General features: G+C 38.0%; 2 protein-coding genes and 1 non-coding gene across 7 annotated transcripts in view; 2 read left to right on the top strand and 1 right to left on the bottom strand.

The window, feature by feature from the left end:
• Positions 1–13,409, bottom strand: part of PDE12 (phosphodiesterase 12) — a 508,182-nt gene that overhangs the window by 84,283 nt on the left and 410,490 nt on the right. The gene's annotated exons all lie outside the window — the stretch shown is intronic.
• Positions 1–13,409, top strand: part of DNAH12 (dynein axonemal heavy chain 12) — a 248,319-nt gene that overhangs the window by 72,193 nt on the left and 162,717 nt on the right. For all 5 annotated transcript variants that reach the window (XM_050781109.1, XM_050781106.1, XM_050781108.1 and 2 more), the window contains 4 exons: positions 2,851–2,976; positions 3,926–4,060; positions 4,896–5,089; positions 6,554–6,797. In XM_050781109.1, the coding sequence (XP_050637066.1) occupies positions 2,851–2,976; positions 3,926–4,060; positions 4,896–5,089; positions 6,554–6,797 (699 nt within the window). The remainder of the gene's footprint in view (positions 1–2,850; positions 2,977–3,925; positions 4,061–4,895; positions 5,090–6,553; positions 6,798–13,409) is intronic.
• On the top strand, positions 5,287–5,393 carry LOC126949545 (small nucleolar RNA U13). Its single transcript, XR_007723822.1, has one exon. It is a non-coding gene; the product is annotated as a small nucleolar RNA U13 (small nucleolar RNA).

Genomic DNA, 13,409 nt, shown 5'->3' with positions numbered 1-13,409 from the left:
TTTTATACCTAGTGCTTTCTGTATTTTGTTTAAGAAATCCTCTGCTACCTTGGTTCAAAGATATTTTTCTTCCACCCTTTTCTAGAAGCTGTTTAGATTTGCTTTTCAGATTTAGGTTTCAATCCTGAAAATTTATTTCTGTAAATAATGTGAGGTCCAATTTAAATATTTTCCCATATAGATGAGCAATTACACATTTACTGAAGAGACCATCCCCACTGTGTCCATATATGTATAGATCTGTTTTGAGGCAGCTTGTTCTGTTCCATTGGCCTTTTTTTGTTTATTTTTTTTTGACAGAGTCTCACTCTGTCACCAAGCTGGAGTGCAATGGTGCAATCCCAGCTCATTGCAACCTTTGCCTCCCGGGTTCAAGAGATTCTCCTGCCTCAGCCTCCCGAGTAGCTGGGACTACAGCCACGTGCCACCATGCCCAGCTAGCACCACCACGCCCAGCTAATTTTTGTATTTTTAGTAGAGATGGGGTTTCACTATGTTGGCCAGGATGGTCTCCATCTCTTGACCTCATGATCCGCCCGACTTGGCCTCCCAAAGTGCTGGGATTACAGGCATGAGCCACCATGCTCTGCCAAAATGTATTTTTATATACTAATTTAATACCCATCATTCAATTTTTCTTTTAACATTTTCTATTTAAAACTTTGAACTTTAGGCCATGCGCAGTGGCTCATGCCTGTAATCCCAGTACTTTGGGAGGCGGAGGTAGGTGGAGCACCTGAGGTCAGAAGTTCGAGACCAGACTGACCAACATGGTGAAACCCCATCTCTACTAAATACAAAAAGTTGGCCAGGCTTGGTGGCACATGCCTGTAATCCCAGCTACTTGGGAGGCTGAGGCAAGGGAATCACTTGAACCTGGGAGGCGGAGGTTGCAGTGAGCCGAGATTGCGCCATTGCACTCCAGCCTGGGCAAAAAGAGTGAAACTCCGTCTCTAAAAAAAAAAATTTAACTTTACTATTTTTATATATTTTAAATTTCTCTTCTTAATTTTAATACTTTATCTGAAGATTATTTTGGAATGTCTGCATGTACCATTCATTATATAACTTGCAAATAATGACAGTTTTGTTTTTCATGACCAAATGTTACACATTTGCAAAACTTTGTTTATTTTCTTTGCAACAGTGGACTGTCTGGGACTCTAGTACAATGTTGAATAGCAGTGGATGACAGTTTTCCCATCTTTATCCCAACCTTAAGGGGAAAGCTTTCTTTCTTTTTTTTTTTTCTGAGACGGAGTCTCGCTCTGTTGCCCAGGCTGGCGTGCAGTGGCCAGATCTCAGCTCACTGCAAGCTCCGCCTCCCGGGTTCCCGCCATTCTCCTGCCTCAGCCTCCCGAGTAGCTGGAACTACAGGCGCCCGCCACCTCGCCCGGCTAATTTTTTGTATTTTTTAGTAGAGACGGGGTTTCACCGTGTTAGCCAGGATGGTCTCTATCTCTTGACCTCATGATCCGCCCGTCTCGGCCTCCCAAAGTGCTGGGCATATTTCACTATTAAGTATGACATTTGTCGTAGGTTTTATACAGGTACTTTTGCCAGATTAATGAATTCCCTTCTATTGCTGATGTGCTACTAGGTTTTTTGAAAAGAAAAATTAGTATGAGTGAACTTTGAATTTCACTGCATGCCTTTTTTGCATGTATTGTGGTGATCATATGCTTTTTCTCTTTAATCTGTTAGTATAATGAATTACATGGATCGTTTTTTATTTTAAAGTTTTATTTCTATGTGCATTGTATATATAAAATATATAGAATGTACAAAATGCATATTTAATGTTATTTTCAATACATAATTTTATATCTATATGATATATAATATATAAAATACATACATATAATATAAAATCAAAAACCTTAAATTTGCCTTTGAATCTGTATTTCAGTTCTTAAAAATTAGTGCTACAGTACAGCTTATAGAACAATGAAAGATATAGAGGGTAAAAATATTCAATCTCTCTACTCAGATAAATCTATTGTTTTAAGAGTTTTTTTTCTTTGCAACTCACCTCCTTTTTTTTTTTTTTGAGACGGAGTCTCACTCTGTCGCCCAGGCTGGTGTGCAGTGGCACGATCTCGGCCCACTGCAACCTCTGCTTCCTGGGTTCAAGCAATTCTTCTGCCTCAGCCTCCGAGTAGCTGGGACTACAGGCGTGCATCATCACGCCTGGCTAATTTTTGTATTTTTATTAGAGATGGGGGTTCACCATGTTGGCCAGGCTGGTCTGTAACTCCTGACCTCAGGTGATCCACCTCCCTCGGCTTCCCAAAGTGCTGGGATTACAGGTGTGAGCCACTGCACCCGGCCTACTCACCTCCAACTCTTTCTGAACTATTACAAACCGTAATATTCTGGACTATTGCGTACAGCAATGTGTGAAATAGGCAAAAATGGTGGTGACGTCACTGAAGATACAAAACAAAAGATACTAAAATCATTGTCATCAAAGATACAAAAATAAAAAAATTTATAAGAATAAAATAATTTAAAATCCTTTAAAATCAAAGTTAAAGGATTACTGAAGATTTAATTATGTTTTTCAGTCATAAACAAGGGAGGACCAAAAGTTCCTTTATGTTAAATCAACTGCAAGTGAAAACTTTTTAAAAGCCTTGTTTCTAGCATAAAAGTATACAATTATGTGGCATGAAGCAAGATAAATACTGTAGCTATTGAAATACCTGTCTGGTTTGGGCGATATATAAAATATCAGTTTATAATCTGAGTCAAATTTCAATCTGAAAAAGTATTAGAGATTGTTGTTCTCTTTTTCATAATGACTTAGATTTTCTATATGACATATTATATCCAGAGTTTCTTTCGTAGGAATCTAAACGCCAAATGAGTTACTTTTTAGATGTTTTTCTATTTCCTCAAGAAGACTTAGCTTTAAATGCAACTGTCCTCATGTGGCCTAAGAAAATTAATCCCATCTTTGATGAAAATGATGAGGTAAATATATTTTTCATTTTTTTTTGTATTCTGACATTTCGAGCACATCATTCACATTTAATTTTCATATCTACTGGCCCTCTAACTTTAAAAGTAATTTTTTGTGTCAATATGAGTTTGAGACTGGCCACACTTATGGCCCTCTAGGCTTAAGACAAGCTGTTAGGCTTAACTCACAAGGTCTGGTAAGTAGTGGGGCTGACATTTAGAAAGTCAGAACTATTATATAAATTAATAATAGAAGCACTTAACTGAGAAAATGCTTTCTATTTATTCAATTATTTAACTCATAAAAATCCCACGTGCTCCCATTTCTTCCATTTTATAGATGAGAAATATGAGACTCAGAGAAATTAAATAGTTCAATATCACAGTGATAAGATTTACAATTTTATATCAGACTGAATGTATTTCAGATATTGAAAAAGTCCTAATATAAACCAGTTTATCCTGAATTGGGAGGTAAGATGGTATGGTAATAAAAAGCGTGGCCTTCAATCAGATAAACCAAGATTCTAATCCAGATTTTGATTTTTATGATTTTGTGAACATGAACATGACTTCCGTAAGATTCAATTTCTTTTCTCTGAAATGAGAATAATAATACTAGTAATAATATAGGTAAGGTATTTAATAGTTCTTGATACATGGCACATGCTCAATAAATGGTAATTTTATTAGTATCCCAGAATCTGTTAAATAAACAAATTAAAATAAATTTTAATTAATGAATACAAGTTGTTAAAGTCACTTTGGAGATCGAGGAATGTTTTTGTGTGTGGTTTATTATTCTTTGCATTTTTATATCAATAATTATAGACATTGTTTTATTTTTGTGCTCATTTTTACTTCTCTGATGGTTTTTATGATTATACACAGTATTTAGATTTCTGACTTGGTAATTCTTTGTTACAGATTAACTAACATAATTAAATTGTCTTTTAAAAAGCTAATTGAGAATGCTAAACATAAAAAAGAAAATGAACTAATGGCCAAGAGAGAGAAACTTATTTTGGAAATAGAAAAGGAATCACGCCGCATGGAAGAGTTTACAGAATTTGCAGAGCTGGAGCGCATGCAACAGGTCTGATAAATATATAAGACGATAGCTATGGCCAGCCCATAGAGTCATACAGGGCATGTTAACATAAATTTAAAAATATAGACAAATGCAAGTTTACTTTTTTATGTCTACTCTATATATTTTTCTATATATTACATAGATACATATATATTTATATAATGTGTTTATATATAGTAAAATACATAAATATTTATTTAAACACTTTATATGTAGTCTCAGCCTCCTGAGTAGCTTGGACTAACAGGCGTGTGCCACCATGCCCGGCTAATTTTTTGTATTTTCTTGTAGAGATGGGGTTTTGCCATGTTGCCCAGGCTGGCAAACAAAGACCTGACTCTTAGGCCCAGAACTGGAGCTATATTGTCTTTCTTGTGACTTAGTTCTCTATTTGTAGAGTAGACGTCATCATACCTTTTGCTCTCAATCATAGTTATGTTGTGAAGTTAATATTTAAAATTGCTGTATAGGCGGGGCACAGTGGCTCACTCCTGTAATCCCCGCACTTTGGGAGGCAGAGGTGGGCAGATCACCTGAGGTCAGGAGTTTGAGACCAGCCTAGCCAACATGGCAAAACCCTGTCTCTACTAAAAATACAAAAATTTGCCAGGCGTGGTGCTCGGCATCTGTAGTCCCAGTTACTCGGTAGGCTGAGGCGGGAGGATCACTTGAACCAGGGGGGCGGAGGTTGCAGTGAGCCCAGATCATGCCACTGCGCTCCAGCCTAAAAATAAAGTTGTTGTATAAATGCAAGGACATATTGTACACAGTATCATATGATTTTATTTTTGTAACATTACTTGAATATTTCTTAAGACAAAAAATTATTTGCTTTCAGTACGTGACAGATGTAAGACAACTACAAAAACGTATTCAGGAATCTGAAGAAGCAGTGCAGTTTATCAATAAAGAAGAGGAACTTTTCAAGTGGGAATTGACAAAATATCCTGAACTGGATAAATTAAAAGTTAACATTGAGCCCTATCAGAAGTTTTTTAATTTTGTTTTGAAGTGGCAACGATCAGAAAAACGGTAATTGCTGGTAATGTAGTAAAAATCAAGCAAATGACAGAAAAGAGTTTGTAAAATATAAATTGATTTTTTTTTTTTTTTGGTTAAGTGTTTAAAAGTAGGATTTTTATGTCCATTTGAAAGAGAATCAGGTACCATATAGGAGAAGCATCCAGTGCTGCTAAGGTCCCACTAACCTTACTAATACAATATCTGAGATCCTTTTCTGGTTTATGAGCATAATGATTGGATTTTCATGCTCATGTGTGAGAGGTGTGGCCTCCCTCAAACGTTGTTACAATGTCAGCACATTACCCTTCTGACATGAAAAATGTATATATAATATATGAGTTTTCATTTTGGTTTCTGAGAGTCAATTCCCTTTTTAATACAATAGATTAATTTCACTAATGTTTACCCCCAAAATTAGAAGTATGGAGTCAAATCTGCATTTTATTTTTATTTTTGTTTTATAATTTCAACTTTTATTTTAGATTCAGAAACATGTGCGGGTTTGTTTCATGGGTATATTGCATGACACTGAGATTTGGGGTACAAATGATCCTATCTCCCAGGTAGTGAGCATAGCACCTAATAGGTAGTTTTTCAGCCCTTGCTCCCCTCCCTCTCTCCCACCTCTAGTAGTCCCCAGTGTCTGTTGTTCCCATCTCTGTGTCCATGCATACCCAGGGCTTAGCTCCCACTTCAAAGTGAGAAAATGAGGTATTTGGTTTTCTGTTCCTGCATTAATTTGCTTAGGATAATGGCCTTCAGCTGCATCCATGTTGCTGCAAAGGGCATGATTTCATTCTTTTTTAAGGTTGCATTGTATTCCATGGTGTATATGTACCGAATTTTTTTTATTCAATCCATTGTTGATGAGCACCTAGGTTGACTCCATGTCTTTGCTATTGCGAATGGTGCTGCGATGAACAGACAAGTACATGTGTCTTTTTGGTAGAATGATTATTTTCCTTTGGGTATATACCCAGTAATGGGATTGCGGGGTCAAATGGTAGTTCTGTTTTAAGTTCTTTGAAAAATCTCCAAACTACTCTCCACAGTGGCTGAGCTACTTTACAGACCCACCAACAGTGCAACAGTGTATAAGCATTCCCGTTTCTCCACAGCATCTGTTTTTGTTTTTTTGTTTTACTTTTTAATAATAGCCATTCTGGCTGATGGGAGATGGTCTCTCATTGTGGTTTGATTTGCATTTCTGTAATGTGAATCTGCATTTTATTTGGGTACTGTTAGTCCTCCATTTATAATCTGATACATATTTTAGCACATGCAGCATAGTCAAAATGATTATTTTAGTTCTGTCTTTCTACCATCAGCTCTACTTGGGTGCCTGAGAAAAACTGTTAACAGCTCTTGCCCTCATTTTTCTCTCTTAAAACAAGGGGTCTAGCCTAAAGGATCTCTAAGACCCCTTCAAACTCCAAAAGTCTGAGTTTAATAATATTTTTTCTTTCAATTCAGGTGGATGGATGGAGGGTTTTTGGACCTCAACGGGGAAAGCATGGAGGCTGATGTGGAAGAGTTTTCCCGAGAAATTTTTAAGACACTAAAGTTTTTCCAAACGAAGCTAAAGAAAGAATTGCAAGAAAAAAGAAAGGCAGCAAGAAAACGGTCCTTGGAAGAAGAGAAAATTGAAGAAGAACCAAAAGAGAATCCTACTCTTACTATGTGCAGTACAGTCATGGAACAGATAAAAGCTTTTAGGGTATAAATGTGTATAATAACATTTTAATATTATAGCTATCTTCTCAACTTTTCTGTTGCCTGATATATAAATTATAAAGCCTAACTTCTGGTTTTACATGTTTATTATTTATTATTATTAATAATTTTTGAGGCAGGTCTTGCTCTGTTGGCCAGGCTGGAGTGTAGTGATGACTCACTGCCACTGCCACCTCCTAGGCTCAAGTGATCCTCCCACATCAGCCTCCTGAGTAGCTGGTAATACAGCCACCATGCCTGGCTAATTTTTTTGAAGAAATGGGATTTTGCTGTGTTACCCAGGCTGGTCTTGAACTCCTGTGCTCAAGCAATCTGTCCACCTTGGGCTCCCAAAGTGCTGGAATTACAGGCATGAGCCACCACACCTGGCCTATTATTATTACTTTTTAGATAGGGTCTCACTCTGTTGCCCAGGCGGGAGTGCAGTGGCACAGTCATAGCTCCCTGCAGCCTCAGACTCGTAGGCTCAAGAAGAAGACACTATTTCTTCCCATTTTGCTAATGAATTGGGTCTCTGTCACTTGTAATCAAAGGAGTATGGCCAAATGAAGGTACTGAGGAGAAACAATCAGAAAAAATAAGATTTTAAATTCCTCTGCTATGCCTCAGCCTCTTGGTCAAGCTCTGACTCACTCCTACCTCTGTTCTAGGCGTGGGTATTTGTGACAGAGCTGAGTGATTGGTTTTGGGAGGAAGAGGTAAGGGCAAGAGAGGGCACTTTATTCCTCTCATCTTTCAAATTACATCTGTTTGCATCTTTGATGTTTTGGTGTCTCATTCCCACAACTTTAGCTCCTCATCATGAAGCACCGCTATGGAGCATAGGAAAGGCTGGTTGGGTGGTGAATGGCAGCCATATTTGGGGCAGATCAAGGAGAATATACATATAAAGCCAGATCTGGCAAAACTGGGGGAAAGAGTTCCTCTGGCCCAAGAAAGGCAGCAGAAGATTGCTTAGACCTATTAGGGCAGATTGCATACTTCCTGAAAATAGGAAGAGTACACCATTGTTTATAATTTAGTATAATAAAACTAAACAAACAGAATAAATAGCCTACCATTAATTAAGCATAATCCAAACTTTGAAGTGAGGTTATAACTATTTTTTCTAGATGAATACATTAAAAAATTTTAGCATTTGCAAAATGCTTAGATGAAGGCTTTTGAGTCCAGATAAATTGTTGACCTATGAATTCTGAATCTTAAGAATTACTCAAGGACAGGCACGGTGGCTCATGCCTGTAATTCCAGCACTTTGGGAGGCTGAGGTGGGCAGATCACCTGAGGTCAGGAGTTCGAGACCAGCCTGGCCAATATGGTGAAAATTCATCTCTACTAAAATTACAAAAATTAGTTGAGCATGGTGGTACATACTTATAATCCCAGTTACTCGGGAGGCTGAGGGAGGAGAATCGTTTGAACCCAGGAGGCAGAGGTTGCAGTGAGCTGAGATCATGCCTCTGCATGCCCAGTCTGGGCAACAGAGCAAGACTCCAAAATTACTCAAGAAAGGCTCGATAGAGCTATTCTCATCATCAAGTGCTAATGAAGAGAAATAGAAAGGTTTGGAAGCAGGCTGGGTATAGTGGATGACACCTGTAACCTGTAATCCCAGTGCTTTGGGAGGCCAAGGTAGGAGGATCATTTGAGGCCAGAAGTTCAAGACCAGCCTGGGTAATATAGTGAGACCCTACCTCTACAAAAAATAAAAAATTAGCCAGGCATGGTAAAAAAGAATTCAGCTGCACCTGAAGACCCAGCTACTTGGGAGGCTGAGGTGCAAGTTTGAGGTTGCAGTGAGCTATGATTATACCGCCACACTCCTGGGCACAACAGAGTGAGACCCTGTCTCAAAAAAAAAAAAGGGGCATAAATTTACTAGGGCAGACCACTTAGTCTACACTAAGTACAGCAACACAGGGTAACAGTTTATTGGGAAGGATTTGGAACCACACTGCTTAGTTATAACACAGTTCTCCACTTGGCAGTGGGACACCTTGAGCAAGATATTTAGCCACTTGTGCCTTGGTCCTCTCATTTATAAAGAGAGAATAAGAACAGTTTTTTTGACAGTCAGTAATACATCCTTAAATTTCCACTGTCAACATGCCCAGAGTGCAAACTCTGTGATTGGATGCAAGCACTGTTCCTGTCTGTGTCTAGTCATCTCAGAGATTCCATGACTGCCTGATTTTTTTTAACTTAAAAATTATTTGCAACGTTGAATATACTTGCATGGTCTAAAAAATATAGAAAGATGTATCTGAAAAGTCTCCTCATGGTTCTCACCTGTATAACTCAAGTGATCAATGTTATTACCTTCTTGTGTATAGTTCCAGAGTTTTATTACATATATAACAATGCAAATATATATTCTTATCCTTCTATCTTTTTAGATAAACTGTAGCATACAATGTATATGATTTTATTTATTTATTTATTTATTTTTAATTTTTTTAAGTTCTAGGGTACATGTGCACAACGTGCAGGTTTGTTACATATGTATACATGTGCCATGTTGGTGTGCTGCACCCATTAACTTGTCATTTACATTAGGTATATCACCTAATGCTATCCATCCACCCTCCCCCCACCCCATGACAGGCCCCAGTGTGTGATATTCCCCTTCCTGTGTCCAAGTGTTCTCATTGTTCAATTCCCACCTATGAGTGAGAACATGCGGTGTTTGGTTTTCTGTTCTTGTGATAGTTTGCTGAGAATGATGGTTTCCAGTTGCATCCATGTCCCTACAAAGGACATTAACTCATCCTTTTTTATGGCTGCATAGTATTCCATGGTGTATATGTGTCACATTTTCTTAATCCAGTCTGTCACTGATGGACATTTGGGTTGATTCCAAGTCTTTGCTATTGTGAATAGTGCTGAAATAAACATACGTGTGCATGTGTCTTTATAGCAGCATGATATATAATCCTTTGGGTATATATCTAGTAATGGGATGGCTGGGTCAAATGGTATTTCTAGTTCTAGATCCTTGAGGAATCCCCACACTGTCTTCCACAATGGTTGAACTAGTTTACAGTCCCACCAACAGTGTAGAAGTGTTCCTGTTTCTCCACATCCTCTCCAACACCTGTTGTTTCCTGACTTTTTAGTGATCGCCATTCTAACTGGTGTGAGATGGTATCTCATTGTGGTTTTGATTTGCATTTCTCTGATGACGAGTGATGATGAGCATTTTTTCATTGTCTGTTGGCTGCATAGATGTCTTCTTTTGAGAAGTGTCCATATCCTTTGCCCACTTTTTGATGGGGCTGTTTGTTTTTTTCTCATAAATTTGTTTGAATTCTTTGTAGGTTCTGGATATTAGCCCTTTGTCAGATGAGTAGATTGCAAAAATTTTCTCCCATTCTGTAGGTTGCCTGTTCACTCTGATGGTAGTTTCTTTTGCTGTGCAGAAGCTCTTTAGTTTAATTAGATCCCATTTGTCAATTTTGGCTTTTGTTGCCATTGCTTTTGGTGTTTTAGACATGAAGTCCTTGCCCATGCCTATGTCCTGAATAGTATTGCCTAGGTTTTCTTCTAGGGTTTTTATGGTTTTAGGTCTAACATTTAAGTCTCTAATCCATCTTGAATTAATTTTCATATAAGGTGTAAGGAAGGGATCCAGTTTCAGCTTTCTACATATGGCTCGCCAGTTTTCCCGGCACTATTTATTAAATAGGGAATCCTTTCCCCATTTCTTGTTTTTTCAGGTTTGTCAAAGATCAGATGGTTGTAGATGTGTGGTATCATTTCTGAGGGCTCTGTTCTGTTCCATTGGTCTGTATCTATGTTTTGGTACCAGTACCATGCTGTTTTGGTTACTGTAGCCTTGTAGTATAGTTTGAACTCAGGTAGCGTGATGCCTCCAGCTTTGTTCTTTTGGCTTAGGATTGTCTTGGCAACGCGGGCTCTTTTTTGGTTCCATATGAACTTTAAAGTAGTTTTTTCCAATTCTGTGAAGAAAGTCATTGGTAGCTTAATGGGGATGGCATTGAATCTACAAATCACCTTGGGCAGTATGGCCATTTTCACGATATTGATTCTTCCTATCCATGAGCATGGAATGTTCTTCCATTTGTTTGTGTCCTCTTTTATTTCATTGAGCAGTGGTTTGTAGTTCTCCTTGAAGAGGTCCTTCACATCCCTTGCAAGTTGGATTCCTAGGTATTTTGTTCTATTTGAAGCAATTGTGAATGGGAGTTCACTCATGATTTGGTTTTCTGCTTGTTTGTTATTGGTGTATAAGAATGCTTGTAATTTTTGCACATTGACTTTGTATCCTGAGACTTTGCTGATGTTGCTTATCAGCTTAAGGAGATTTTGGGCTGAGATGATGGGGTTTTCTAAATACACAATCATGTCATCTGTAAACAGGGACAATTTGACTTCCTCTTTTCCTAATTGAATACCCTTTATTTCTTTCTCCTGCCTGATTGCCCTGGCCAGAACTTCCAACACTATGTTGAATAGGAGTGGTGAGAGAGGGCATCCCTGTCTTGAACCAGTTTTCAAAGGGAATGCTTCCAGTTTTTGCCCATTCAGTATGATATTGGCTGTGGGTTTGTCATAAATAGCTCTTATTATTTTGAGATATGTTCCATCAACACTGAATTTATTGAGAGTTTTTAGCATGAAGGGCTGTTGAATTTTGTCAAGACCTTTTCTGCGTCTATTGAAATAATCATGTGGTTTTTGTCTTTGGTTCTGTTCATATGCTGGATTACGTTTATTGATTTGCGTATGTTGAACCAGCCTTGCATCCCAGGGATGAAGCCCACTTGATCATGATGGATAAGCTTTTTGATGTGCTGCTGGATTTGGTTTGCCAGTATTTTATTGAGGATTTTTGCATCAATGTTCATCAGGGATATTGGTCTAAAATTCTCTTTTTTTGTTGTATCTCTGCCAGGCTTTGGTATCAGGATGATGTTGGCCTCATAAAATGAGTTAGGGAGGATTCCCTCTTTTTCTATTGATTGGAATAGTTTCAGAAGGAATGGTACCAGCTCCTCCTTGTACCTCTGGTAGAATTCAGCTGTGAATCCATCTGGTCCTGGAATTTTTTTGGTTGATAGGCTATTAATTATTGCCTCAATTTCAGAGCCTGTTATTGGCCTATTCAGGGATTCAGCTTCTTCCTGGTTTAGTCTTGGGAGGGTGTATGTGTCTAGGAATTTATCCATTTCTTCTAGGTGTTCTAGTTTATTTGTGTAGAGGTGTTTGCAGTATTCTCTGATGGTAGTTTGTATTTCTGTGGGGTCGGTGGTGATATCCCCTTTATCATTTTTTATTGCATATTTTGATTCTTCTCTCTTTTCTTCTTTATTAGTCTTGCTAGCAGTCTATCAATTTTGTTGATCTTTGCAAAAAACAAGCTCCTGGATTCATTGATTTTTTTGTAGGGTTTCTTTGTGGCTCTATCACCTTCAGTTCTGCTCTGATCTTAGTTATTTCTTGCCTTCTGCTAGCTTTTGAATGCGTTTGCTCTTGCTTCTCTAGTTCTTTTAATTGTGATGTTAGGGTGTCAATTTTAGATCCTTCCTGCTTTCTCTTGTGGGCATTTAGTGCTATAAATTTCCCTCTAAACACTGCTTTAAATGTGTCCCAGAGATTCTGGTATGTTGTATCTTTGTTCTCATTGATTTCAAAGAACATCTTTATTTCTGCCTTCATTTCGTTATGTACCCAGTAGTCATTCAGGAGCAGGTTGTTCAGTTTCCATGTAGTTGAGCGGTTTTAAGTGAGTTTCTTAATTCTGAGTTCTAGTTTTATTGCACTGAGGTCTGAGAGACAGTTTGTTATAATTTCTGTTCTTTTACATTTGCTGAGGAGTGCTTTACTTCCAACTATGTGGTCAATTTTGGAATAAGTGCAACGTGGTGCTGAGAAGAATGTATATTCTGTTGATTTGGGGTGGAGAGTTGTGTAGATGTCTATTAGGTCTGCTTGGTGCAGAGCTGAGTTCAATTCCTGGATATCCTTGTTAACTTTCTGTCTCGTTGATCTGTCTAACGTTGACAGTGGGGTGTTAAAGTCTCCCCTTATTATTGTGTGTGAGTCTAAGTCTCTTTGTAAGTTTCTAAGGACTTGCTTTATGAATCTGGGTGCGCCTGTATTGGGTGCCTATATATTTAGGGTAGTTAGTTAGCTCTTCTTGTTGAATTGATCCCTTTACCGTTATGTAATGGCCTTCTTTGTCTCTTTTGATCTTTTTTGGTTTAAAGTCTGTTTTATCAGAGACTAGGATTGCAACCCTTGCCTTTTTTTTTGTTTTCCATTTGCTTGGTAGATCTTCCTCCATCCCTTTATTTTGAGCCTGTGTGTGTCTCTGCACGTGAGATGGGTCTCCTGAATACAGCACACTGATGGGTCTTGACTCTATCCAATTTGCTAGTCTGTGTCTTTTAATTGGAGCATTTAGCCCATTTATGTTTAAGGTTAATATTGTTATATGTGAATTTGATCCTGTCATTATGATATTAGCTGGTTATTTTGCTCGTTAGTTGTTGCAGTTTTTTCCTAGCATTGATGGTCTTTACATTTTGGCATGTTTTTGCAGTGGCTGGTACCAGTTGTTCCTTTCCATGTT

The sequence above is a fragment of the Macaca thibetana genome, chromosome 2 (genome assembly GCF_024542745.1).
Source record: "Macaca thibetana thibetana isolate TM-01 chromosome 2, ASM2454274v1, whole genome shotgun sequence".
In the NCBI taxonomy this organism is placed as follows: domain Eukaryota; kingdom Metazoa; phylum Chordata; class Mammalia; order Primates; family Cercopithecidae; genus Macaca; species Macaca thibetana.
The sequence above is the reverse complement of the archived record's forward strand: the minus strand, read 5'-3'. Positions and strand labels throughout refer to the sequence as shown.